At 45.9% G+C, this 20,671-nt stretch overlaps 1 protein-coding gene across 9 annotated transcripts in view; it reads right to left on the bottom strand.

The window, feature by feature from the left end:
* The window catches only part of MAP4K4 (mitogen-activated protein kinase kinase kinase kinase 4), a 165,384-nt gene extending 147,381 nt beyond the window's left edge, over positions 1–18,003 (bottom strand). For 4 of the 9 annotated variants that reach the window (XM_063149805.1, XM_063149810.1, XM_063149807.1 and 1 more), the window contains exons 1-2: positions 17,512–18,002; positions 17,089–17,154 (exon numbers count right to left, since the gene is read on the bottom strand). In XM_063149805.1, coding sequence (XP_063005875.1) covers positions 17,089–17,154; positions 17,512–17,568 — 123 coding nt within the window. In that variant the 5' untranslated portion in view covers positions 17,569–18,002. Of the gene's footprint in view, positions 1–17,088; positions 17,155–17,511 lie in introns of all 9 variants that reach the window. The other 5 variants (XM_063149809.1, XM_063149813.1, XM_063149806.1 and 2 more) reach the window with 4 other exon arrangements.
* Positions 18,004–20,671: the final 2,668 nt, after the last annotated feature.

Raw genomic sequence — 20,671 nt, 5'->3', positions numbered from 1 at the left:
AGCCAGCCAGGATGTGGTGATGGTCCACGTGGAAGCTTCAAGCCAAGCTAAAGAAGGCAGACCCACAGAGACAACCTGCTTTCCTCCCTCGGTTCCCCCACTTCCTCTTTAACAGTTGCCTAGCACCTATTGTCTTTTACACTGCCATTCAGCATTTACAGAGCCACCTGGCACCTCCTCACACCTGGAGGAGCAAGAAACAAAAGTTCATATATATCAAACATCCTACAGCGAATGGTGCAATACATTTTGAAAAGGCAGAAGTGCTGCAACAAAGAAGTCAAAGCAGGATATCAGGGGGTGACAGTGCTCTCCAAATGGCAGTGCTGGTAATTTATCTTGCAGGAGAAAATTTTAGAAAAGGTGGTTAAAAATTTTAGAAAATTTTAGAAAAGGTGGTTAAAAGGTGGTTAAAATTTTAGAAAAGGTGGTTAAAATTTTAGAAAATTTTAGAAAAGGTGTAACAAAATTGAAACCAGTCTTTCTTCTTTTGTGTTTCTGACAGAACGTCTTTTTACCTGCCACACCCAATCTCAAAATAAGTATCAGCTAAACTAAGGTTTATCCAGCTCAACACTGCATTTTCCTCTCCTGAATAAAATTAACAGCCACCCCCAGTTTAAAAAGAGATTTCTTAAACTAACAGCTGCATCAGAACCAGCACTGAAATGCCTTGAGATTTTCTGCTTAAACCCACACTTTGAAAAGTCATGATGGAGCTCATTTTCATAAATCTGAAGAGAGAAGAAAGTTAAATGCTTTGCTAAAATTTGTTCTGCATAAGTATAAGAAAGGTACCCTCTGGAAATGCTTTTTGCAGGATCATAGAGAGAAAGAGTATGAAGCCATTCTCTTTGTTAAAGAGCAAACTGATTTTCAGAGGCTGTGTTTTAGGCTTAAAGGGGCAGTTCAGAAATAAGATGGCACTTCAATTTTGTTTTTTACAGTAAGAGTTTCCCAGAACTCTGTAATACACGTGTCCTAAGTATGTATCCACATATTGGTTAAAGCCTTTGCTTTGTTTCTACTCTGTGCCAACACTGGCATGGACTCGTTTTATTAAAAAAAAAAAAAAAAATTCTAGGAAAGTCCACTTGATAACTTTGTAGAAGGCTGTATTTTAGCAATGACTGCAAGCAGAGCAGACTAGAATCAGCTACTGCCTAGCCCACAGGTGGGCTGCTCTTGGATTAAACAAAGGTCACAATTTGATAGCAAGCCTTGTAGTCAAGGAGAGGTGCCTGCATCAGAAGGATGAGCTGAAACCCATCGAACTGGCACCAATCACAAGGGGCTGCAACTCCTCTTTGAACAAATTTGAAGCAGACTCACAACGTTTTGCCACCAGAGGCAGAGAGCAGGGGCTGGGCTCTGACCCGGCACTCTCGGGGCAGGAGGTGGTGCCTGTCCTGGGGGCACTGCCCCATCACAGCTCTCCCCAGCTCGGCGCCCTTTTGTCCTTCCCACACCAAAGCCGGTCGTGCCCCATTTCTTCCCTCCTCCCCACCAAGAGAGAAACAAAGGGTGGCAGTCTCTAATGGCTCCAGAGAGAGATCTGGGGCTTGCTTTATTACATGCTTAACAGAGCACTGAATTACTGGTGGTTATTGCCTAGTTTAACTGCTTTCCTTAAAAGAGAAACATGAGCAAACAAGCATGTGTCATGAAAAAGCCCCTATTCAGACAGGAGCTGACAAGAGAAAAAGCATCCAGGGTTAATGACTGTTTACTACTAGCTGTGCATTCAGGCACCAGCTGAAGTCACAATAAATGCAGAGAAATCCCCACCTTGTCCACCACCTCCTTAGGGGGCTTGTCTAGCCCAGGATTTACCTCCCGAGGTTAGCACACACTAAGTACCGAGGCTTTAAACCACACCAACTCAGCATGTGTCAAGGGCAGCATGCCTTGTCTAGACAAAGACTTTCAATGCACTTTAGTGAGCATATCCAGATCTCACATCTTCAATCCCAGTGGAGACAGAAGCCCTGAGAGAGAGCAGAGAGCATCCCCCCCTATCAGAGCTCCTCTGACTGATGGGGGATGGAACACCGAACTTCAGAAAATGGCACCAGCCTTTTCCTCTGAAAGACCAGGGTAAAAAAAAATACCCACTTGAGCAGAAGACAGATCTGCAAGCAGGGGTCACCTGACGTTTGGGTACACACCACCCAATGACCAAAAATGAGGGGATTTAACTGAGAAGCAGGGGGGAGGAGAAGAGCAAACAGGCTCTCTCACTCCCATCTATCTACCTACTCATCTATTTTTTTAATGAAACTCGTAAGGATTTCAGACCCGTAACCCAAATCAAAACTCAGCTGAAGTCCACCCTGAGGCTGAAAAAGTGTTGAGGACAAAATGATGTGGACAAATCTTCATTCCTTCCGAAACCCAGGGTAAAAAGAGACCACAAAAAAAAATTAAAGAAGGTACAGAATGCATGTGGAGCAACACAATAATGTAAAAACAAATATATTTCATTCATCTTGACAGAACTACAGCAAATATACCAGAGGTTATGTGGATTTAACCATACCCTTTCTATTTGTTAATTACTTTTAGACAAAAATAAAAAGCCTCAGACAAGCCTAGAGGAAGAAATGAAAAAGATGATGAGTGTAGAGTTTAGAGGAAGGGAGACTAGCAGGAGGAATTCACCCACATCAGATGAGTATGAAGGAAGACAGCAAGGACAAAACAAACGACACAAAGAGAGAGAAGCCTGCCATCACTAAGAAAAAGGGCAAAATTACAAAATTTATTATACTAGAAAATATTAAAGAATAAATCACAGAAGTTAAGGACCTGAGACACTTTTGAAAAGTGTTATTTCTAGAAAGAATACTTCTTTCTCACAAGTCTGACAAGTGAATATTGTCTCAAACCAAAAATGCGCCAGCCTTTGCCCACACAGCTCTAACCACAAGCTCCAGAGCCAGGCTGACTCTCATTTTAGTTCCTCTGACTTCAGCAGACAGGGTCTGTTCCTGGAGAGTCAAAGCACTTCTAGCTTTACAAAAGTAATCTAAGCTAAACCAATACACACCTCAACTCTGCACAGGGATTTGCTTCTATCATGCTCTTATTCCCCCACACTTCTTTATCTTTCAAATGACATTTACATCTCTTAAATCATGAGCATACAGGTGGTGTCAATCTGTTAAGGTGTGCATTCCTGCTGGCATAAGACAGCAAAGATGTTCGGAACATTTCTCTCAAAACATCCAAACCATGAAATCTCAGATTTGTTGAAGAGAAGTTTGGCTCAGTGCTCACAAGACTTTCTGCCGTCACCCGAAACGAGGTGGTTTTGCTGACGGCTGTGATTCAGTCTCCAGTCATTTCAGCATGTTGTTTTTATCATCTTTCAAAGCTGTCCATAGTCACTATTAAAAGAAACCCACAAAATCCAGCACAGCAGAGGCAAACTCAATCTCTGCCTAGCAAAGACACTCAGGACTGAGCACCTTGGGAACAACCCTGTCCTTATCTTGGAAAGAGCAGCATCTCAAGGTCAGGTTATAAACACATCTCTCAGGGAAACACTCTGTACTGCTGCTGGGTGCACAGTCTGCACAGCAGAAAAAGGAATGGCCTTTAAAGACAAAGCTATAAAATTTTACTAGGTGAAACGTTTACTGAAATAAATCTAGTCTTTTGCACTCTTGATTATTATCATAACACATAGAGAAACTGACACACAATTAATGGAGCTTTAAACCAAGAGCTCTTGCAGGAAAAACACAACCCGAACTTTTCAGCTAACCTTGACAAAAAGACAGATTTTGGTAAATTTCAGCAACACAGGTGGCTTTGTGATATTCCCTGTTTCTTGGGCACCTCTCACTCCCACAAATGAGCAGCATCTCGGAGCAGAGGAGGTGAGAAGAGGCACTGCCAAGTCAGCAGCATCCACCACCCCTGACAAAGACCCACAAGCAGTCAAGGCTCAGCAGACACAGCCACCACCCCAGAGGTACTGCACCACCCACACCCTCTTCAGTGGGTTTTCAGCCACAGGAGCCATCTCACAACAGCCAACAGCTGAGACAATGGCACCCACAAAAAGAATTCTTAAAGAAGAAGAGGATTTGGGATTCTTCCCTTAAGAACAATCTCCTCTTTTCCTAAGCATAGGAATCCTAGAGGGTGAACAGATTTTAGCAGTAACAAAACACTTTAATACTCAAGTCCAATGGCTTTGTTTCCAAACTCACAAGGATCTATAAACTTTGATACCATCTTTATAGATTTGAAATGCTGCTTATATTTCTTTTTCCCATCTTCTCCTGAGTTACATAGAAAGACTGAAATCCACATCATGGTGCTACTGGGTCAAGAGATTCTCCAGCAACCCCAGGTATCTCTTAAGACCCAGTGCTTTCAGCACAGCTCTGAATCATGTAAGCCAGCAGGGTCCCTCTCCCTGCAGGAATAAAGCAACCAGATACCACCCAAGGTGTTCCATCTGTCTGCCTAACCTTCCCTTCTCCTTTCTGCAACAGGAAATCCTTCTGATGGTGAGTACAAAATATATATAACCTTCCCCTTTCCCACACAGCCCAGTGCAGCCATAGCATATGTATACAAAACACGCTTTCTTACAACACCAGCATGCGCTCACTACACACTCTGCTAGCAAAGAGCTCAGAGGTGCAGAGCAGCAGCAGATGAGGACACCCCAAAGCCAAGGACCTGATCTGTGAACAAAGCAGCAGTGTCAATAACAGTGGTTTCACTGCCCATTTCCCTCATCCTTTCCCAAAGCCCAGCACAAGCACTGCCACAACACTTGGTCCATGAGGAGGCACCTCCAAAATCAAAGGAAGTCTTAATAACAAATACATCTTTATTCCTGAAGAAGAAACTAGAGCACTCTTCCATTACCTCAGAGGAAACCTAAGGAGAGGTAACATTACTCAGAACTGATTTAGTGCCTCAAGCCATTCAGAAGACCATAAAGCCACCGACAGACAAGACAAGCAACTCATTCACAAAGGCTCTTTGATCTTAAATACAAATAAAATTAGGTCAATATTAAAGATTTTCATTCCTTGCCATATAAGATTGCAAAAAGGCTAAGAAAAGCTTTTCCCATTTCTTCTTTTAACACTCAAGTTATTTAGCAAGTAACATTTCTTTCACATGACTTGAAACATTTTCTCCATATTCACTTGTCATCACCCCAGAACTTAACTCTTGGTGAAAATGCACAGGGGGAGCTGTACAGAGTGTTCTCCATAGTCCTCAAGGACAAGACAGGTCAGAGAATTTCAGAGTGTTCCACATGGGGGAAAGCAAAGAAGAGCAAAGTACACCTTTCACAACACTCAGATTAAAAACAAAAGCAAAAAGAAAAAAAAGAAAAAAAGATTTTTCATTTATTTGTTATTCAAAGCATTCCAGTGATTTTTAAGAGATGAAGATGAGAAAGCCTGTGCTGTCACTATTAATAGGCTGACATTCTTTCTTCCCCCACAAGACCACACCAGAAACACAGGCGAAGGCGAGAAGTTAAGGGAGCCTGGAGTGATGCCAGCTCTGCCAAATCCCAGCTCTGCAGCACAGGGACTACTCCAAGGAGACCCCAGGACAAGCCCTCACATCCCAGACTCCCCATAGTTCTCAATGATGCACCTTTTGTTCCTTCTCCTGCAACAGTACATCATTAACTTCATCTGCTGAAATGGCAGCGGTTGACAGGATAATCTTAAGGATACAGCATCACCTTGCATTTTCCATTTAACATGCTTAGCTGTGTTAGGGTACCTTTAAAATCTTATTTATTTGCTTTCTAAAGCAACCAAGAGCTCTCATATGCAGCAGAAGGCCCCTGAAGCTATCACTGTAATGGGATATCTGCTCATAAATGTCAATATACCAATTTTAAAGGTCTTAAAGCTGCTGTTTAGTCATGGTAAAATAACCTAATACCTTCCTCACCTCCGTTACAGACAGCAATACAGTTACACATGAGCAATACAGTTCAGGCCCTTCTGCAAAAGACACTTAAGCACAAACCTCACCAACTGCATGCCAGCACATCATTACACCACAAATACAAGTAAAACAAGCAGGGGTTCAATGAGACTTGCTCTATGAGATCCACCCACTCAGGCACCCCAGGACATTCAGACCCTTTCTCTGGGCAGTTTTTAAGACACCATAGGGTCAGCATGCAAAGTCTTCCCTCTCTTTGGCATGGGTAAGCACAAAAACTGACCCCAGCCCGTACTAAGGCAAAAGAAGGGGTCTCTTTTGATTAAAGCACATAACTACTCTGTGTTCAGAGGTTTAGATTGTACCTCTGTCACGTATTTCCTGGATGGCTGGGAATAAACTACATCAGTTCCCCACCATACTTCCTTCCCACCTCCTCACCCTGTAGTAAAGCACAGTGGATAACTTGAGTATCAGGGAACCACATGAGAGTTCTACTTCCTTCTGTGTTTATACAGGAGATTACCATGCAACTGAAAGTTCAGTTTAACAACTGGTGTGGAATCTGAAACTTCAAATACTTCAGGAATGTCTGCTGTAGCTGCTGAAGGAATATCCAGGATATTGTCTCTAGAAAACTCAAGTGTTAATCAGAGAAAAGATACTTGGATTTACAACAGGTTGAGAGATTTAAACACAAGGTTCCCAACCAGACTAAACTCTACTAGCTGACCCTACAGACAGGAAGAAGAATTACAACAACACAGGTGGGAAAAATAAATAAATAAATAAATAAATAAATAAATAAATAAATAAATAAATAAATAAATAAATAAATAAATAAATAAATAGGTTTGATGGGAAAGGATACCTTACAGAGAAGCACACATTTGAAAAAAACAGTTTGAACGTCAGGCACTTAATTACAACCCTTATCAAGATCATCAAAAAACTAAAGTACCTGTATAGTTCTCACCTGACAAACAGTAACCCAGATTAAATGTGTTCTCTGTAGATGTATAATCTACCTGTACAGGAATGACCCTATGCTTACTGCTGAAGCACAGAGAGGAGACACAAGGCACTGACTGCTTTTCACATTGATAGATTTATTTCTGCAAAACTTCTGAGGGATCTGATTGAGAAAAATTGTCTCATATAAGTTACCATACTTCATATAAGAGTGCAGAGAATCCTAACTGAGAGCTAGCACATTCACCTCTTGGTACAGGCAAAAACAGGTCACTTACAAGCTTTTTGAGAACATTTCCCTTCCATGATGGGCAAGTGGGGTTTTACATGTCACTCACTTCCATACATTCACTTACAAAGACATCTTCATTCTTACTAGATACCCCACAAAGAACATGGACTGCAAGAGCTGCTACGTGCATGGTACAGAGTGGGGTCAACCTGTCCAATCTTAGATATTCAAACAACATAAAACTGAGACAGACACTCATCAAAAGTTCCCATTTTAACGAATAGACAAAAACTCAGGTAAAGAGCAATTTATCTCATCCTAGGGTAGTTATCTCCAGAGGCCACTCCATGTTCTATTTCTCTCCACTGAGCCCAAGAGCACAGCTCACATCAGACAGCAAAAGGACAGTAAGCAGCCCACCTACTTAAGCATCTTCAGAAGCACCATCCAGGCCCACTCCACAGAAACAAACTATAAATTACTGAGCATCTGTGTGTAAAAGCAGCTCTCACTGAAAAATGCATTTTTCACCTATCAGGCCACCGTAACATAACTGGAGATACACAGCACTATCAGTTTTTTGGGAAGCACAAAACAAACTTAATTAGGACTTCCAGTCAGCAAATACCTCATCATTATTTCTGCTGCACCAGTTCCCCCAAGAATTATTTTGATTATTGCAGTAGCTCATGGTGTGGATTATAGCAAGGATTAAAGCATGCTTTCCTTCTGCACCCCTATCTGTAAGGGTTTTTAACTCAGTTAAAAGTGTTCCCTCTTGGAAACAGCCTTGTAAGATGGGTACAGCTGCACTTCCTTTAAAGTTTTCTACTGATTTTTCTTTGGGAATTGCAAAACTAAGGAACCAAAACAATATTGGGGGTCCCTGACTCTAAGATACATAAACCCAAGCAGGGCATAGAATACTTTATGGTAACACATTAAGACTCACAGACCTTAAGCTTTTTCGCGTTTGAAAACAAAACAACTCAATACCATTAGATTGCTCAAAGTTTAGGGAGCAAGTTTTAAGACAGGTTTATTTTGTTTTGAGCTTAGAGTTTAAATCAGAATAATGAACTCTTGCCCACTGTCATTCTCTACAGCTACCCTCTCTCAATCCTGGGAAGAAACTCTTGAAACTGCCAGAACTTAGCTGAAATTGTCATAGTTTTAGGACTTCAAGTAATTTTTAACAGAGCCTGCTATGAGGTAAACCAGCAAGAATAAACTATTGCCTTGGTAGTCCACAGGGAGTCAATAAAACAGATTTAATTCAACCGATTCTTTTGAGCGGCTGCCATTCTTTTACCTATCTAAGCAACACTTTCCCATTTCACCTCTATCCTCTGGTGAAGTTTCCAAGTGCAGGAACTACAGCAAACAAGTCCATACCATGGACTGGTACAACATCAGAAGATGGTAACCCAAATATTCACACATAAAACCAGCACAACTTTCAGAGCCCTAAAATATCCAGTGAAGTAAGGGGAACTCCATGATTAGACAAACCAAAGGAAAAGGCATTTTGGGGGATAAGACATCACAGAGTAAGTAATCAAAGAAGAAGGAGAGGGATGCCACAGACGATGTGTAGATCTGCATTTTCATGTGCAGAGTGACACTAGAAGGAAAGCCAGGTACAGAGTGGAGCAGCACCACACCTCCAAAGCTGCAAACCTACGGTGCCCAGAGGGATTTTTTAGGACCTTCTCAACCAGGGTGGTGAGAAGAGCACTAAGCAAGTGGACCTGACCAGCAGCCCCAGAGCAGGGAGCTACTGGGGTGCTCAAGGAACAGAGGGGCAGGGGAGGAAGCACACAAACGTGCGTGGTACACCACCAACAGCCCCAGCAGCCACATCCTGACTGCAGCCCACAGCAGACCTTCTCCAGGGGTAGCACTACCTTGCTCCAAGAAGAGAGTGGCTAAGTTCATGTGGCTCCTTCAGCCACAGGTACAAAGCCTTGAGTCACTGCAATCCCTGCGCGGAGTGCAGCTGTTATCAGTGCGCCACGGGACAGCTCCAAAGGGAGGTGACAGAGACATTACTAGATAAGCCCTACAATACCAGTATAACTGCATCCATGTTGGGAGTTTTACCACCTTAGCTGTTTTATTGCTAGACAGGCCGATCAAGACCTGTTGGCACTTGCAGTGTCCTATTTGTGCAGTGAAAACGACAGCCACAGTGCCAGAGCAACCGGGGAGGTGCGGCTCCAGTGGGAAAGAAGCATTCTGCCAGGAGTGTGAAACAATCTCCCCCAAAAGACATCCCTTATTCTGGCACATGGACACAACACAGCTAGGTGGGCCAAAGGAGGTCTCCTCAGCCTGGGCCATGCTGAAATCAGCACAAAAACCAGTATCCATGAACATTCCCTTGGAGTGCATAAGCCCAAAGCCTGGCTGACTAGCCAGCTGCCATGGCTAAAAGCTAATCTCTTTCATAATATATGTATTTTAATATAAATTACATGAGCTAATATGTTTCTACTAACAACTAAAGTGTCCCTTACTTTTTCTTATATTTAGCACTTTCCTGACTCCACCCTACTTTTTCTTGCCCACAGCTATGAACAGTCCCTTAATTCATTCTCTACATTTAAGCCATATTCTCCTTCATCTTCTGATTTCCTCTGTAAATTCACCTTCAGCAGCCTGCTTCTCTCTGAATTGTCCTACTATCTCTTCCTAACTCCAAATCTTCCCATAGATTTGACCTTTCACTTGCAACTATGATGCGAGATCAAGCAGGAGGCTATAGAAGAACCTTTGGAAGATTGTGAACAACCTTTATGCCCAGTTGAGCTGCACAGGACATTAGAGAAGGACTTAGTTGCACCGATTTCTAAGTAAAGTGGAGAGAAGCCTACTCCATCCATACCTCTACCTGATCCTTATGTGCCTCAAAAGTGCAAATTCTCTGAAAGGGCGAGCATCTCCACTCCCCAGTGTCTGTGATTTCATCTTTCTTTAGTGGTACTTTTCACAGATTTCCCAATCAGCAGCAAATTAAAACCAACACCACTGAGGTCAAATTGTAATTATTAATTACACTCAGAACAGCAGATTTCACCCTGCTGCAGGACAGCAAAGCCTGAGAGAGCAGGGTAGTGCTTTGCCAGCAATACTATCAAGTCTCTAGTCAGTATTTGCTCCTCTTTCACAAAGCTGCCCTGTCCTTTTTCTAATACTGAAATAGATACCACATGAGTTAGGTCTACAGGGCCCCATGGCCACCTTGGAGGAGACACATCAAGCCTTGCTCAGATATGTCAAGGACCAGGAATGAGGCTTAGGTGGAGGTATCATGAGCTTCACAGCATCATATTGGCTATTCAGTAGTACTCCACAGCTTCTAATTAGTGTCATATTTTTTGTGCCTCTGTGAAAGTGTTTAACAACACATCCAAAGCAGAAAACACACTTTAAAAATAATATTGATATGCAATGTCAAAATCCCCTAGCCCTCTACAATCAAAGCTGCCTCAAGGTTTCCCAAGAGGTATACACCAATGTGGGCTTTTTCCTCCTCCTTCACACAGCTGTCTGATTTTAGAGCCAACAGCATCTTTTCTAGAGCCTGTGCTAACCTGAGAAATAATAAGGGACCCACAATATTACAAACATAAAGTATTTGATAAGAGAACTCTTGTGCAAAGCTATGAGATCCCCTCCCAAATCCACCTCTCATTCAAGCAAGCAGAATTCTTTCCACCACTTTCTGTGGGCTGAGACCTAAAATAACGATGCAGATAAGGATCTTACTGTAACTTTGACTACAGTCAAGCTCACATTGTGCAACTCAATGCTATTGAGCTTAAATATCAACCTCCCCAAATCCTGGTGGAGCCAGAGTGTACAGTCAAAAATGTAAAATGGAAAAAAACAAAAATACCACTTTCCTCCACAGAAAACAGGTCTCAGGAGGGTAGGCATACAACGTACCAGGCTAAAATCACTCTTTCAAAGGTAAGTACCACTTGAAAAGATGACTAGAACATAATGTGTACATACAAACACATACTAGACCACATGAGAAAAGTCAGCTAGCATTCTCATCCAAAAAATTTATACTAAAAAATGTATATGCTGAAGGCAAGGAAATGCAAAGGGTGAGCACCTCTCATAATGCTGCACTGCCTTTGGGGATGCTCCTCTACATCATTCCCTTGGGTGGGAGGTGCAGACCTGCCATCATCACAGAGACCAAAAGAAGGATTTCTGCACACTATCAAGCCAAGACTCTGGTGCTTGGAAGTTGACAACAACACATCACCAAACTACATGACACTGCTAGGAGAGAATAAAAATTAAGTAAGGAATGGAAGCTGTACAGTCCTCCTTTCTTCACTATCCCAAAATGACTAAAAGCCCCTGCCCCAGGCCATACAGATAAAGCTCACCTTCCTCATGCCTGGTGCAAGGAGACCTTGATAGGGAAAACCATCCACCCATACAAGCCAAAACCCCCACCAAGGGCGTGGAGAGAGCCCACACATGCAAAAAGCAAGGAGAGAGTACCAGATGATTTCAACTGAAATTTTATCCATGCCAGTTGAAATATCTTCTGATAGAAAGCCGAAAAATATTTCTAGGAGTCAGCACAAAACTCTGGGCCGGATCTTGTTACATCCATCACCTCGAAGGCCGGCACACACCCAAGTCTCAGACCGCTGAGTCCTCCTCTAATTAGAAGAGTAAGGAGTCCCTGCCCCAGGAGTTTGCAAAAGCCCCACATTTTGCAAACAGACAGATGGGACTGGGGGAGGAAGAACAAGAGGGACATGTGGTTACCCACAACTGGCACATTGCTTTCTTTTCTCTTTTTCTTTTTTTTTTTTTTTTTTTAATAAAAATAAATATCAGTAATCCCCACTGGCCACCTGCCTAGCTTTTGTGTATTTAATTAAGAAGGATTTGGGTGATGGAGAACTGGTCAAAAGTTCAGCCAGTTTAGGGGAGGACAGGAGAGTAAACATCTAGCTGAAGGATCCAAAAAAATGCCAACATTCCAGCTGCTGCCTGGTCCTTCTAAAACAACAAGGTCTCACTTTGCAACACAATCCACAAAAAATCAGAGGAGTAAGGGAAGAAGTGCAATTCATACTTAAGAGAGCTGGTCTGGACCAGTTCCTGAAAGCCAGTGACCTCACTGATCCCCAGTACAGTTTGTCTTTATAGTGATAAGACTGGAATTGTATTCATGTTTAACAAAATCATTTGAATCCACAATGACGTCCCTTTAGCAGTGAGAGAAACAAAGGGGAGAGAGAGCGGAAAAAACACCCTTAACTGAGTTTCTAGAGAATACCAAGAACTGTCCTATCTTCCTAACCCCCCAACACAGTCACCTTGTAAGACAGAAAGTCCATTAAGACAAAAACAGGGTATCCTTAGCATGGGAAAACATTTAGCAAAGTTTTAATTTACTTTCAAATCAGCATTTAAACGATCACATCTTACATCACTTCCTTTTACGAGCCAGCAGTTAGACAATACACATCATTTACATGCAGTTTTGGAAGGCTGCAACATAGATCAACAAAAGAAGCCTTCACTATGAATTAACTATTACAAGACTCTTGGAAAAAGTCACTCCAGCCTGCGTTGAGGGCAATTAGGAGTATCATCCCCTAATTCTCATCCTTCTGGTGCACTCCTGCTATGCCTCAGAACTCCCACAAATACATCCTTCCACCCCAGTCATTGCTGCTACAAGAGAATTACGATGTCTGTGAGATGTAACAGCACACTCACAATGGTTAAAGCATTAGGTGTCTTTAAAAACAGACATATACACAACAAAAGAGAAAGTGACTAAGCAAGTTAACATAGTTCAGTGTCAATAGCAAATTACAATGTTTTATGCCTCTATGAATGATCAGATGATAGAGATTTTAAAATTTCAAAAGTATTAACCCATTGCCTTTAGGTCACAGGTAATTTTAGCATTAAAAACCCAAAATACGAAAAACCAGAATGGAAGCAAACACCCAGTTCAGACCTTATATTGAGACAAATTTCAGGAGTGTTCTCATTTGGTGCAAGCCAAACTTCATATTAAGCTTACTGCTGGACTAAAATTTAACCGCAGCAATGCTAAAAATGCTTCTCCCACTACTTGCAAAAGATCAAAAAAAGCCCTTAAGGCAGCCGATCCCTCGGTGAGCTGGCTGCGAGTCCCAGTTACACGGCAGCGGGACCGGGCTGACTCAAGAGGGAAGGAGAGGGCAGCACATCCGTGCGCCATCCCAGGGGCACCACACGCCAGCGGCAGCACGGCGGGTCCGGCCGGGCCGAACCCCCACGGGCCAGGCCGGGCCAGGCCGTGCCGAGCCCGGGACGCCGCCCTGCCCGCCGCGGGCCCAGCGGCGCGGGCAGCGGGAGGGCGGCCCGGGGCTCCCCGCCCGCCGCGGGCACAGGCGCGGCCCGGGCCGGCCCGCACACGCCGCTCGGCTCCCGCCAGCTGATACCGACCTACCCAAGGGAAAACTCCCCCTCCCAACTCCAGCACCGGCCTGGGACTCCTTAAAAGTGTGAGAAGGAGCGAGCCAGGGGGTTCTGCGGCGGCGGGTCCTCTCTGCCTCGGCTCCAAGGGAACGCTGCTGACCGTACTTGGCAGCGTTTAACCCTTTGCCTTCTCTCTAATCTAAGTGGTGCAACTTCCACGCCATGGTTGTCGGGTTTAGAACCAACTACAAAAGGGAAAACAACTCTCATTCCCCAGGATGTCCAAGCAGCAGTAGAGCTCTGCTTAGCCCCTGGACGAATGAGCCAAGGCCCGCTGCCCCTCTGCCCCTTCCCCTGTACTGGGCAAAGGCTTCCCCAAACACCCCTTCCTTTCTTACTTCACCACTGCATAACAAGCTGCTCTTGACACACAAGGCTTCTTCTTACACACAGGAGACGTGTAAGCAAGGTTATGAAGCTGAAAATAATAAAAACTCTATAGATTTCAAAATCACAGAACTGTTTGGGTTGGAAGTGATCTCAAAGATGATCTAGCTCCAACCCCTTTGTCATAGGCAGAAACACCTTCCACTAGACAAGGCTGCACAAAGCTCCATCCAACCCAGCCTTGAACACTTGCAGGGATGGGGTATTCGCAAGTTCTCTGGGCAACTTGTTCCTGTGCCCCGCTACCCTCACAGCAAAAGATTTCTTACCAATACCTAATCTAAATCTACTTTCAGTTTAAAGCCATTACCCCAGTTCAAGCACAGCAACAGAAAACTTCGTATTTTTACCCTCACCACTGAGGTCCCAGGCCCACAGTAACACTCCACCTCAGCCAACCCATTCAATGCATAAAATGCGGGACTAACTCCACAGCATTTAGGTGCCAAACACCTAAGGGCTGCCCTCACATTTCATACATGTACAAACATCTACACACCTACATGTAGCTAAATAAATCGCTAAGGTAGAACTAACTACAGAAACATCTCCAGCCAGATAGATGAGCTATTTCCAGCTCGCTCAGCTAAGGCAAAGAGGAGAAACAACAGGGCTATTTTCTGCTTTTCAACAGGTTGGCGCCGTCCCCTTCGCAGCGCCGCTGGAAAGCGGACTGCCCAGCCGGGCAAACGACCTTCGGCATCATCGGCGGCGGCGTGAGCTAGACAAAGAGATAACGTCATGGCCCCTCGGCTCGCTCCGTGTCCTCCCGCAGTGGCAGGTAGCCAGCCAATCCCGCTCCCGGGTGACATCATCGCTGATGCCGGCACACGAACGGGGAAGTGCATCAAACCGCACCTCGCAGCTCGGCTCCTCAAAAGCAGCGGCACGCCACCCCCAGCCCCTCGGGATGACAGACCGCTTACAAGGGAAATAAAACCATCCAGGAAGAGGGATTTCAAGAAGTGGTTGCTGGGTAGAAGGAAAGCGGAAGGCAACGAGCAAACACGGCATAAACACGTTTTTCCCTCGGTTATGTAGTTCCTATGAAAGCCCTCAAAACACACACATACAGTCTCATCTTTGGGTGTCCCTGGAACATTTCTCCTACCAAAAACAATGGCCAAGAAATGTTGGGGTTTTTTTGCAACAACTTTTGCAACAGCTGTTTTTGTGTTTTTTTTTTTTAACATAACTTCATTCCTTTAAAAAGAAAGATGTTCATCGCAGCAAGGAAGTTTTTTGGTTTGGTATTATTTGTTTATATACAGCCCTGTTAGGTGTCCACATTATCAGTGCATGTACACAAATGTGGGCAAATACCTAGGAAGAAGCAGCGCCAACCCAAACTGAAACACCTGTCAATTCATTACTGTCTAGCAGGCCCAATAGTAATAAAAGAGGCTGCCTGTTGCTCCCTGCTATCACAGTGACACCAATGCCCTTAGACATCAGGTGTTTGTTCAACTCTTCCAAGCCAATAAATACATGTGCCCATGCATTTATATTTCATTTCTAATGCTAACTATTCTGGGAGAGCTCTACCTTATTTAAAGAAAATTAAATTTAACATTTCTGTTGTCAAGACTGTTAAACTAAGGAGAACTTTGCTCATTAACTCAAAAGCATTAACAAGTACACTGAGAAACAATGCACTAAATTGCAATAATTAACAGGAGAGTTTCAAGTCCCACATTCACACCCTATTAATTTTTTTTCATAAGATGATGCAAGCTCTGGGAACAAATGATTACAGAAAAAAACTGCGTCCTTTGAAATGGCAGAAAAAAATTAAATAGCTGAGGTTGTGTCAACGTGCAGCTTTTTACTCATCTTCCCCCTCTCCTGTGACCCTCTGAGCCACATTATTTTTTCCAGCTTTATAGCAACAGCAGCAGCCTGGCTATTCCAGCTCAAGTCTTAAAAAGCAACGAATACACTGCGCAGGCAGACTAATTCTCCATCAGGAAGGCTGAGGTTCACGCCCTCAAAACAAACTGACATGTGTTTCATTTGCAGAAGAGGCAGCAAAGCGCTTTATTTAGTTACTGGAGCTGCAAGCAGCAGTATCTTGCCATCAGGGAAACTTAGACCAATTATACTCCCTTGTTTATAAGCAAAAAGAAAAACAAAACAACAAAAAAGCAACCAAAAACCCAAACAAGCAGCTAAGCATCTTCACCTCTCTCCTTCTCTCTCCAAATGCATCTTGCATTTCTATAGTTTAAGGCTAGAGCTTTCAATCTTTAGCCAAGTATTGTCTGTGCAAATAATTAGTCATCCTGGTAGCTAGCACTCACTACAAAGTCATGCAAGCTCAAGATTTGTTTGTTACACTGACTGCACACAAAAGGGTAAAAAGAAGAAAAAAAGGAAAAAGTAGGCTAGTTTCACACCCATATGAGCACTCTCTGATTTCTATTTTTTAAAGTCATACACTTGTCAAACAGGTTATTCTGGGAATTCTGATTTCCACAAAATAAGTTTCTCTGCTTTGGTCACTTATTATTGTCACTCTGCACCCCTCATCTCTGCACAGCCCACCAGATGCACTCGCCCCCAACTCCACAGCTTCAACACTCACAAGGAAACCGGGTGACAATTTTAATTAAGGCCAATGTCTTTGTCTAAAGTCACTGCAGCAGCAGCAACTTCCATAAGGATTTCCAGCAGCAAAGCTGAGTAAGCCTGTGGACGTGTTTGTATAACCGAGCCAGACTCTGACAGCGTCCACTTGGTTTGGTCATTTCTCTGGAAGGAGCACAGAGAGGAATAAGGACAATAAAGGCGTATTTCATCATTACAGGATGGGTACTTGGGAAAGTAATTTGTACCCATTCCGAAAAAGCAGAAGCCAAGGGGCTGACAAACTTGACAAGGCCAGCAACAAGGACAAGGGCAACACTTCTACCACCCCTCACTGTTCCGGTGGCCAGCGCGGGTGGCTCGCCTTCAGCCGTGTGCTCAGCCCGGCGCAGGCACCGGGCACCCTCTGGAAAATCGGCAACAACAAAAGGAGAAGAAATTCTGACACAAACCTTGTAGACTTGCCCGTACGTGCCATTGCCAACCACTTCCACCAGTTCAAAAATCCCAGCGGGGTCCTAGGGGGAGGAAGGGGCAGAAAGGGCGGGGGAGGAAAAGGGAGAAGAGAAGCGGGGTTACATTTTTGTTCAGGCGATGGCTGCTGGCAGAGCCCAACCAGCGAACCCGGCTGCTGGCGGCGTGCAGCTGTTGCGCCCTGTTTTTCCACGCACATGCCAATACATGCAAACAAAGGAAAAGCAGCCCAGGGCCGCGGTCCCCCCGCCCGCCCCCGGGAGGGCTCCCCCCATGCGGCCGCGGCCCCCCGCGCCCCGGCACCGGGCCCGGGCCCGGCCGCTCCCACCCCACCGGCCCCGCAGCCCCGGCAAGGGGCGCGCCGGCCCCGGGGGGCCCCCGCCCCGGCCCCCGGCACTCACCCGCAGGGAGGAAAGGTCGATATCCACCAGACTTTTTGCAGGAGAATCGTTCGCCATTTTCCCGTATCTTCTTTTTTTTTTTCCTTTAAATATTTTTTTCTTCTCTGTTAAATAATAGCGAGGCCGCTCCCCCCTCCCTGGAGCAGCTGTGAATTGCGCGGAGCTCCGCTCCTCTCCTCCCTTCCGCCCTTCCCTTCTTCACTCCAGCCCCGCCGGGTTGAAACTCTTCAGCATTGGGAGGGGTTGGCGGGGGGGGATGATGGATAGATAGATGGATGGTGGGAAGAGGAGGAGAGAAAGGGAGGTGAAGGAAGGGAAGGAAGAAGGAGAAGGGGTGCTGCAGTTTGTCCGTCCGTCCGTCTCCCCGCGCTGCAGTGCGGGGCTGGATCCCCCTGAGGATCCCGGCCGGCCGGTCGGTGGGTGAGCGGGTGAGTCGGTGGCTGCCCGCGCGTCCCCGGCGGCAGCGGGCTCACACCATGTCGCCGCGGCGGCGGCAGGAGCGGCGCCGGTGCCGGCAGCCTCTGGCAGCCTCACGATGCGCCCCGCACCCGGGCATGGCACGGCACGGCTCGGCCCGGCCGGCGGCGCTCACGCCGGGAGCCGGCAGTGGCAGCCGCGGCCCCGCTCTCGCATGGGGGGGCGGCTCACGCCCAGCGCCGCGGCGGAGCCCCCGCCGCCTCCGAGCCCTTCCCGCGGCGCTGCCCTCGCATCAAACGGCGCCGGGCACCGGCGGGCAGGGGCTGCGCGTCCCGGCGGTGGCGGGGCAGGGGCGCGGGGCTGGAGCGGGCTGCTGCGAGCCAGACAAAGATAGCCGGGGAGGAGGAGGAGGAGGAGAAGGAGGAGGAGAAAAAATATACTGCGAGAGGAGAGAGAGAGAGAGAACAGCTCCCCCTTCCCTTCTCCAACAGGAAAAACCGGCGGAAACGCGCCCGCACCAGAGCACTGCTGGGTAAACTCGCGGGGAGAGAGAAAGAGAGAGGGAGGGGGCCAGCGAGCGCGGGCGGGGAGAGAACCGGCCGCGCAGCCTGCCCGCCCCGCCGCCCAACAATAGCCCCGCGGGGCGGGGGCGGCCCAGGGCGGCCCTTCCCCGGCGCCCCCGGCGCTGGGCCCTGCCGGCCGGAGCCCCACGCGTGTCCGTGGCAGGGTCGGGCGGCCGCCCCACCGCAGGCTGCCGCGACCGGCCCTCGCTGCCGCTGCCCCACGGCCGGCTGCCGTGACCGGCCCACGCTGCCGCTGCCCCACGGCCGGCTGCCGTGACCGGCCCTCGCTGCCGCTGCCCCACGGCCGGCTGCCGTGACCGGCCCACGCTGCCGCTGCCCGCGCCCAGAGCAAGGACGGGCCCGCAGCCCCGGCGCGCCTCTGCGGGGCAGCGCGGTCACTGTGGGTCTGTCACGGCCGGTATTCACCGTGCGGTGGAGATATTTTCTCTTCCCATCCCCGGTGAGATGACCAGCAAAATGTCACAGTTTCCCACTGCCCCGAGACCCCAGGCCCATAGGAAAAACATTTGTGTCTCATGAAGAGATTTCTGGAGAAAGAGACCCAAATCCTGGGCCACAGAACCAGACCCATCTCCCCTATTTTAACACATCGTTTACTGACAGAGCTGTCTCAGGCCCCATTCCCGCCCAGAATACTCCTCTAGCAGAATTTGAATTGTGGAAAAATCTCATTAACCTCACTTGAGCAAGACACATCAGGCAGTTGCACACAGGTGTAAACCTTGGCAGGATTTGTTTCTCATTGAAGTTCTTTATCACACTGATACGGCAAAAATGTTACCTGCTTGCAAGAGGTCGGGTTATGTTTCCTGTGGGAACCAGGGTTTTCCTTTCTCTTCTAATTTAACCACAAAATTACATATACATAGCTATAAGTATCACAGAAACATACTTTTGAAACAAAGCAAACCTGTTGAGCAGAAAGTGTAAGGATAAATTACCATAACAGTTTAATGGCATGCTTCATTTTCACTTTAAGTGTAGATACAAAGAAAGGAAACTCCAGCCTAGACCAGGAAACTTTGTTCTCTGTGCAGGAACCTATAGTCAGGAAAAGGCAAATAATTTCAAATGGATTTGGTGCTGTGTCTGCCTGAGTGCATGCACAGGAATAAGGTCAAGTCTAGAGGCACAGTAGATTTTGAAAAGTGAATTTCCACAAAGATTTATTATCATTGGCCTGGTTTGCATTACATGGCTTATTTAATTCAGCCTTTTTATGTGTAAGGGAAGCCTTGGTAGGTCAGATCCATTGCCCGTCTGTCCCAGCATCCCTCTCCAGATGCAGCCAGCAGTAAACGCTGAGAGAAGATCAATGGGATACTTTAACCATCCAGTAGTACTTCCCTGGCTTATCTAACCAACTCTCAACAGCTCAGGGAGTTCTTTAGCAGCATTTGGTGTCACTGCATTTCATATTTTTTGATTATGTTTTCCTTCCATTAGATTGGCTATTTACTTTGTGGATTCATACATGCTTGTGACTTTTACAGTGTCCTCTGGCAGGGAGTTCCAAAGCTGAGCTAGCATGTTGTGTGAAGACCACTTTTTGCTAGACTGAACAAAGAAAATCCTGCTGGTTCTTGTTTTGGAAGAGACACCAATCGTTTTCTATTCATTTTCTTCATTATGTTCATTTTTTAGACTTCTGGTGTTTTTTCCCCTTGATTTTTGCCAGCTAGCAAGTTTTCGTCTTTTTAGTGATACTGTGAATGGAACTCATTCCATATTTACCCTTCATTGAACCATTTCTGCTTTCCATCTAATGTTCATGCTGGGTTCCCCATGCAGCATCATAGTGATGTCCTCATTTCTAATCTGCTCCCGATCCTTCCTTTCTTCACTGTTGTTGAGTATGAATTTGATATTCCTGTGCCATATGTCTATTATAACTCCAGAATCCCCTTCTGTAATGTTAATACTACCTCAGAAACTGTTGCTGTGTATTTCTGAATGCTGAAAGATTTTTCAAGCCCAAACTCTGAACTGTGAGTTTTCCAAGCCCAGGATGAAACAACTTCCTTGTGCCTCTGAAAAGTACAGCCTAGGATTTTAGAGATGAGGATCTGAGCCTATGTACACCTTTTCACCATTCATATTTTCACCAACACACATAATTTCACCAGACCTCTGATGTGGCTCCACCACAGTGTCTCCTC

Source organism: Melospiza melodia, chromosome 2 (assembly GCF_035770615.1).
Source record: "Melospiza melodia melodia isolate bMelMel2 chromosome 2, bMelMel2.pri, whole genome shotgun sequence".
Lineage (NCBI taxonomy): Eukaryota > Metazoa > Chordata > Aves > Passeriformes > Passerellidae > Melospiza > Melospiza melodia.
Note: the sequence above shows the minus strand (reverse complement) of the source record. Positions and strands in the feature narration are given on the sequence as shown.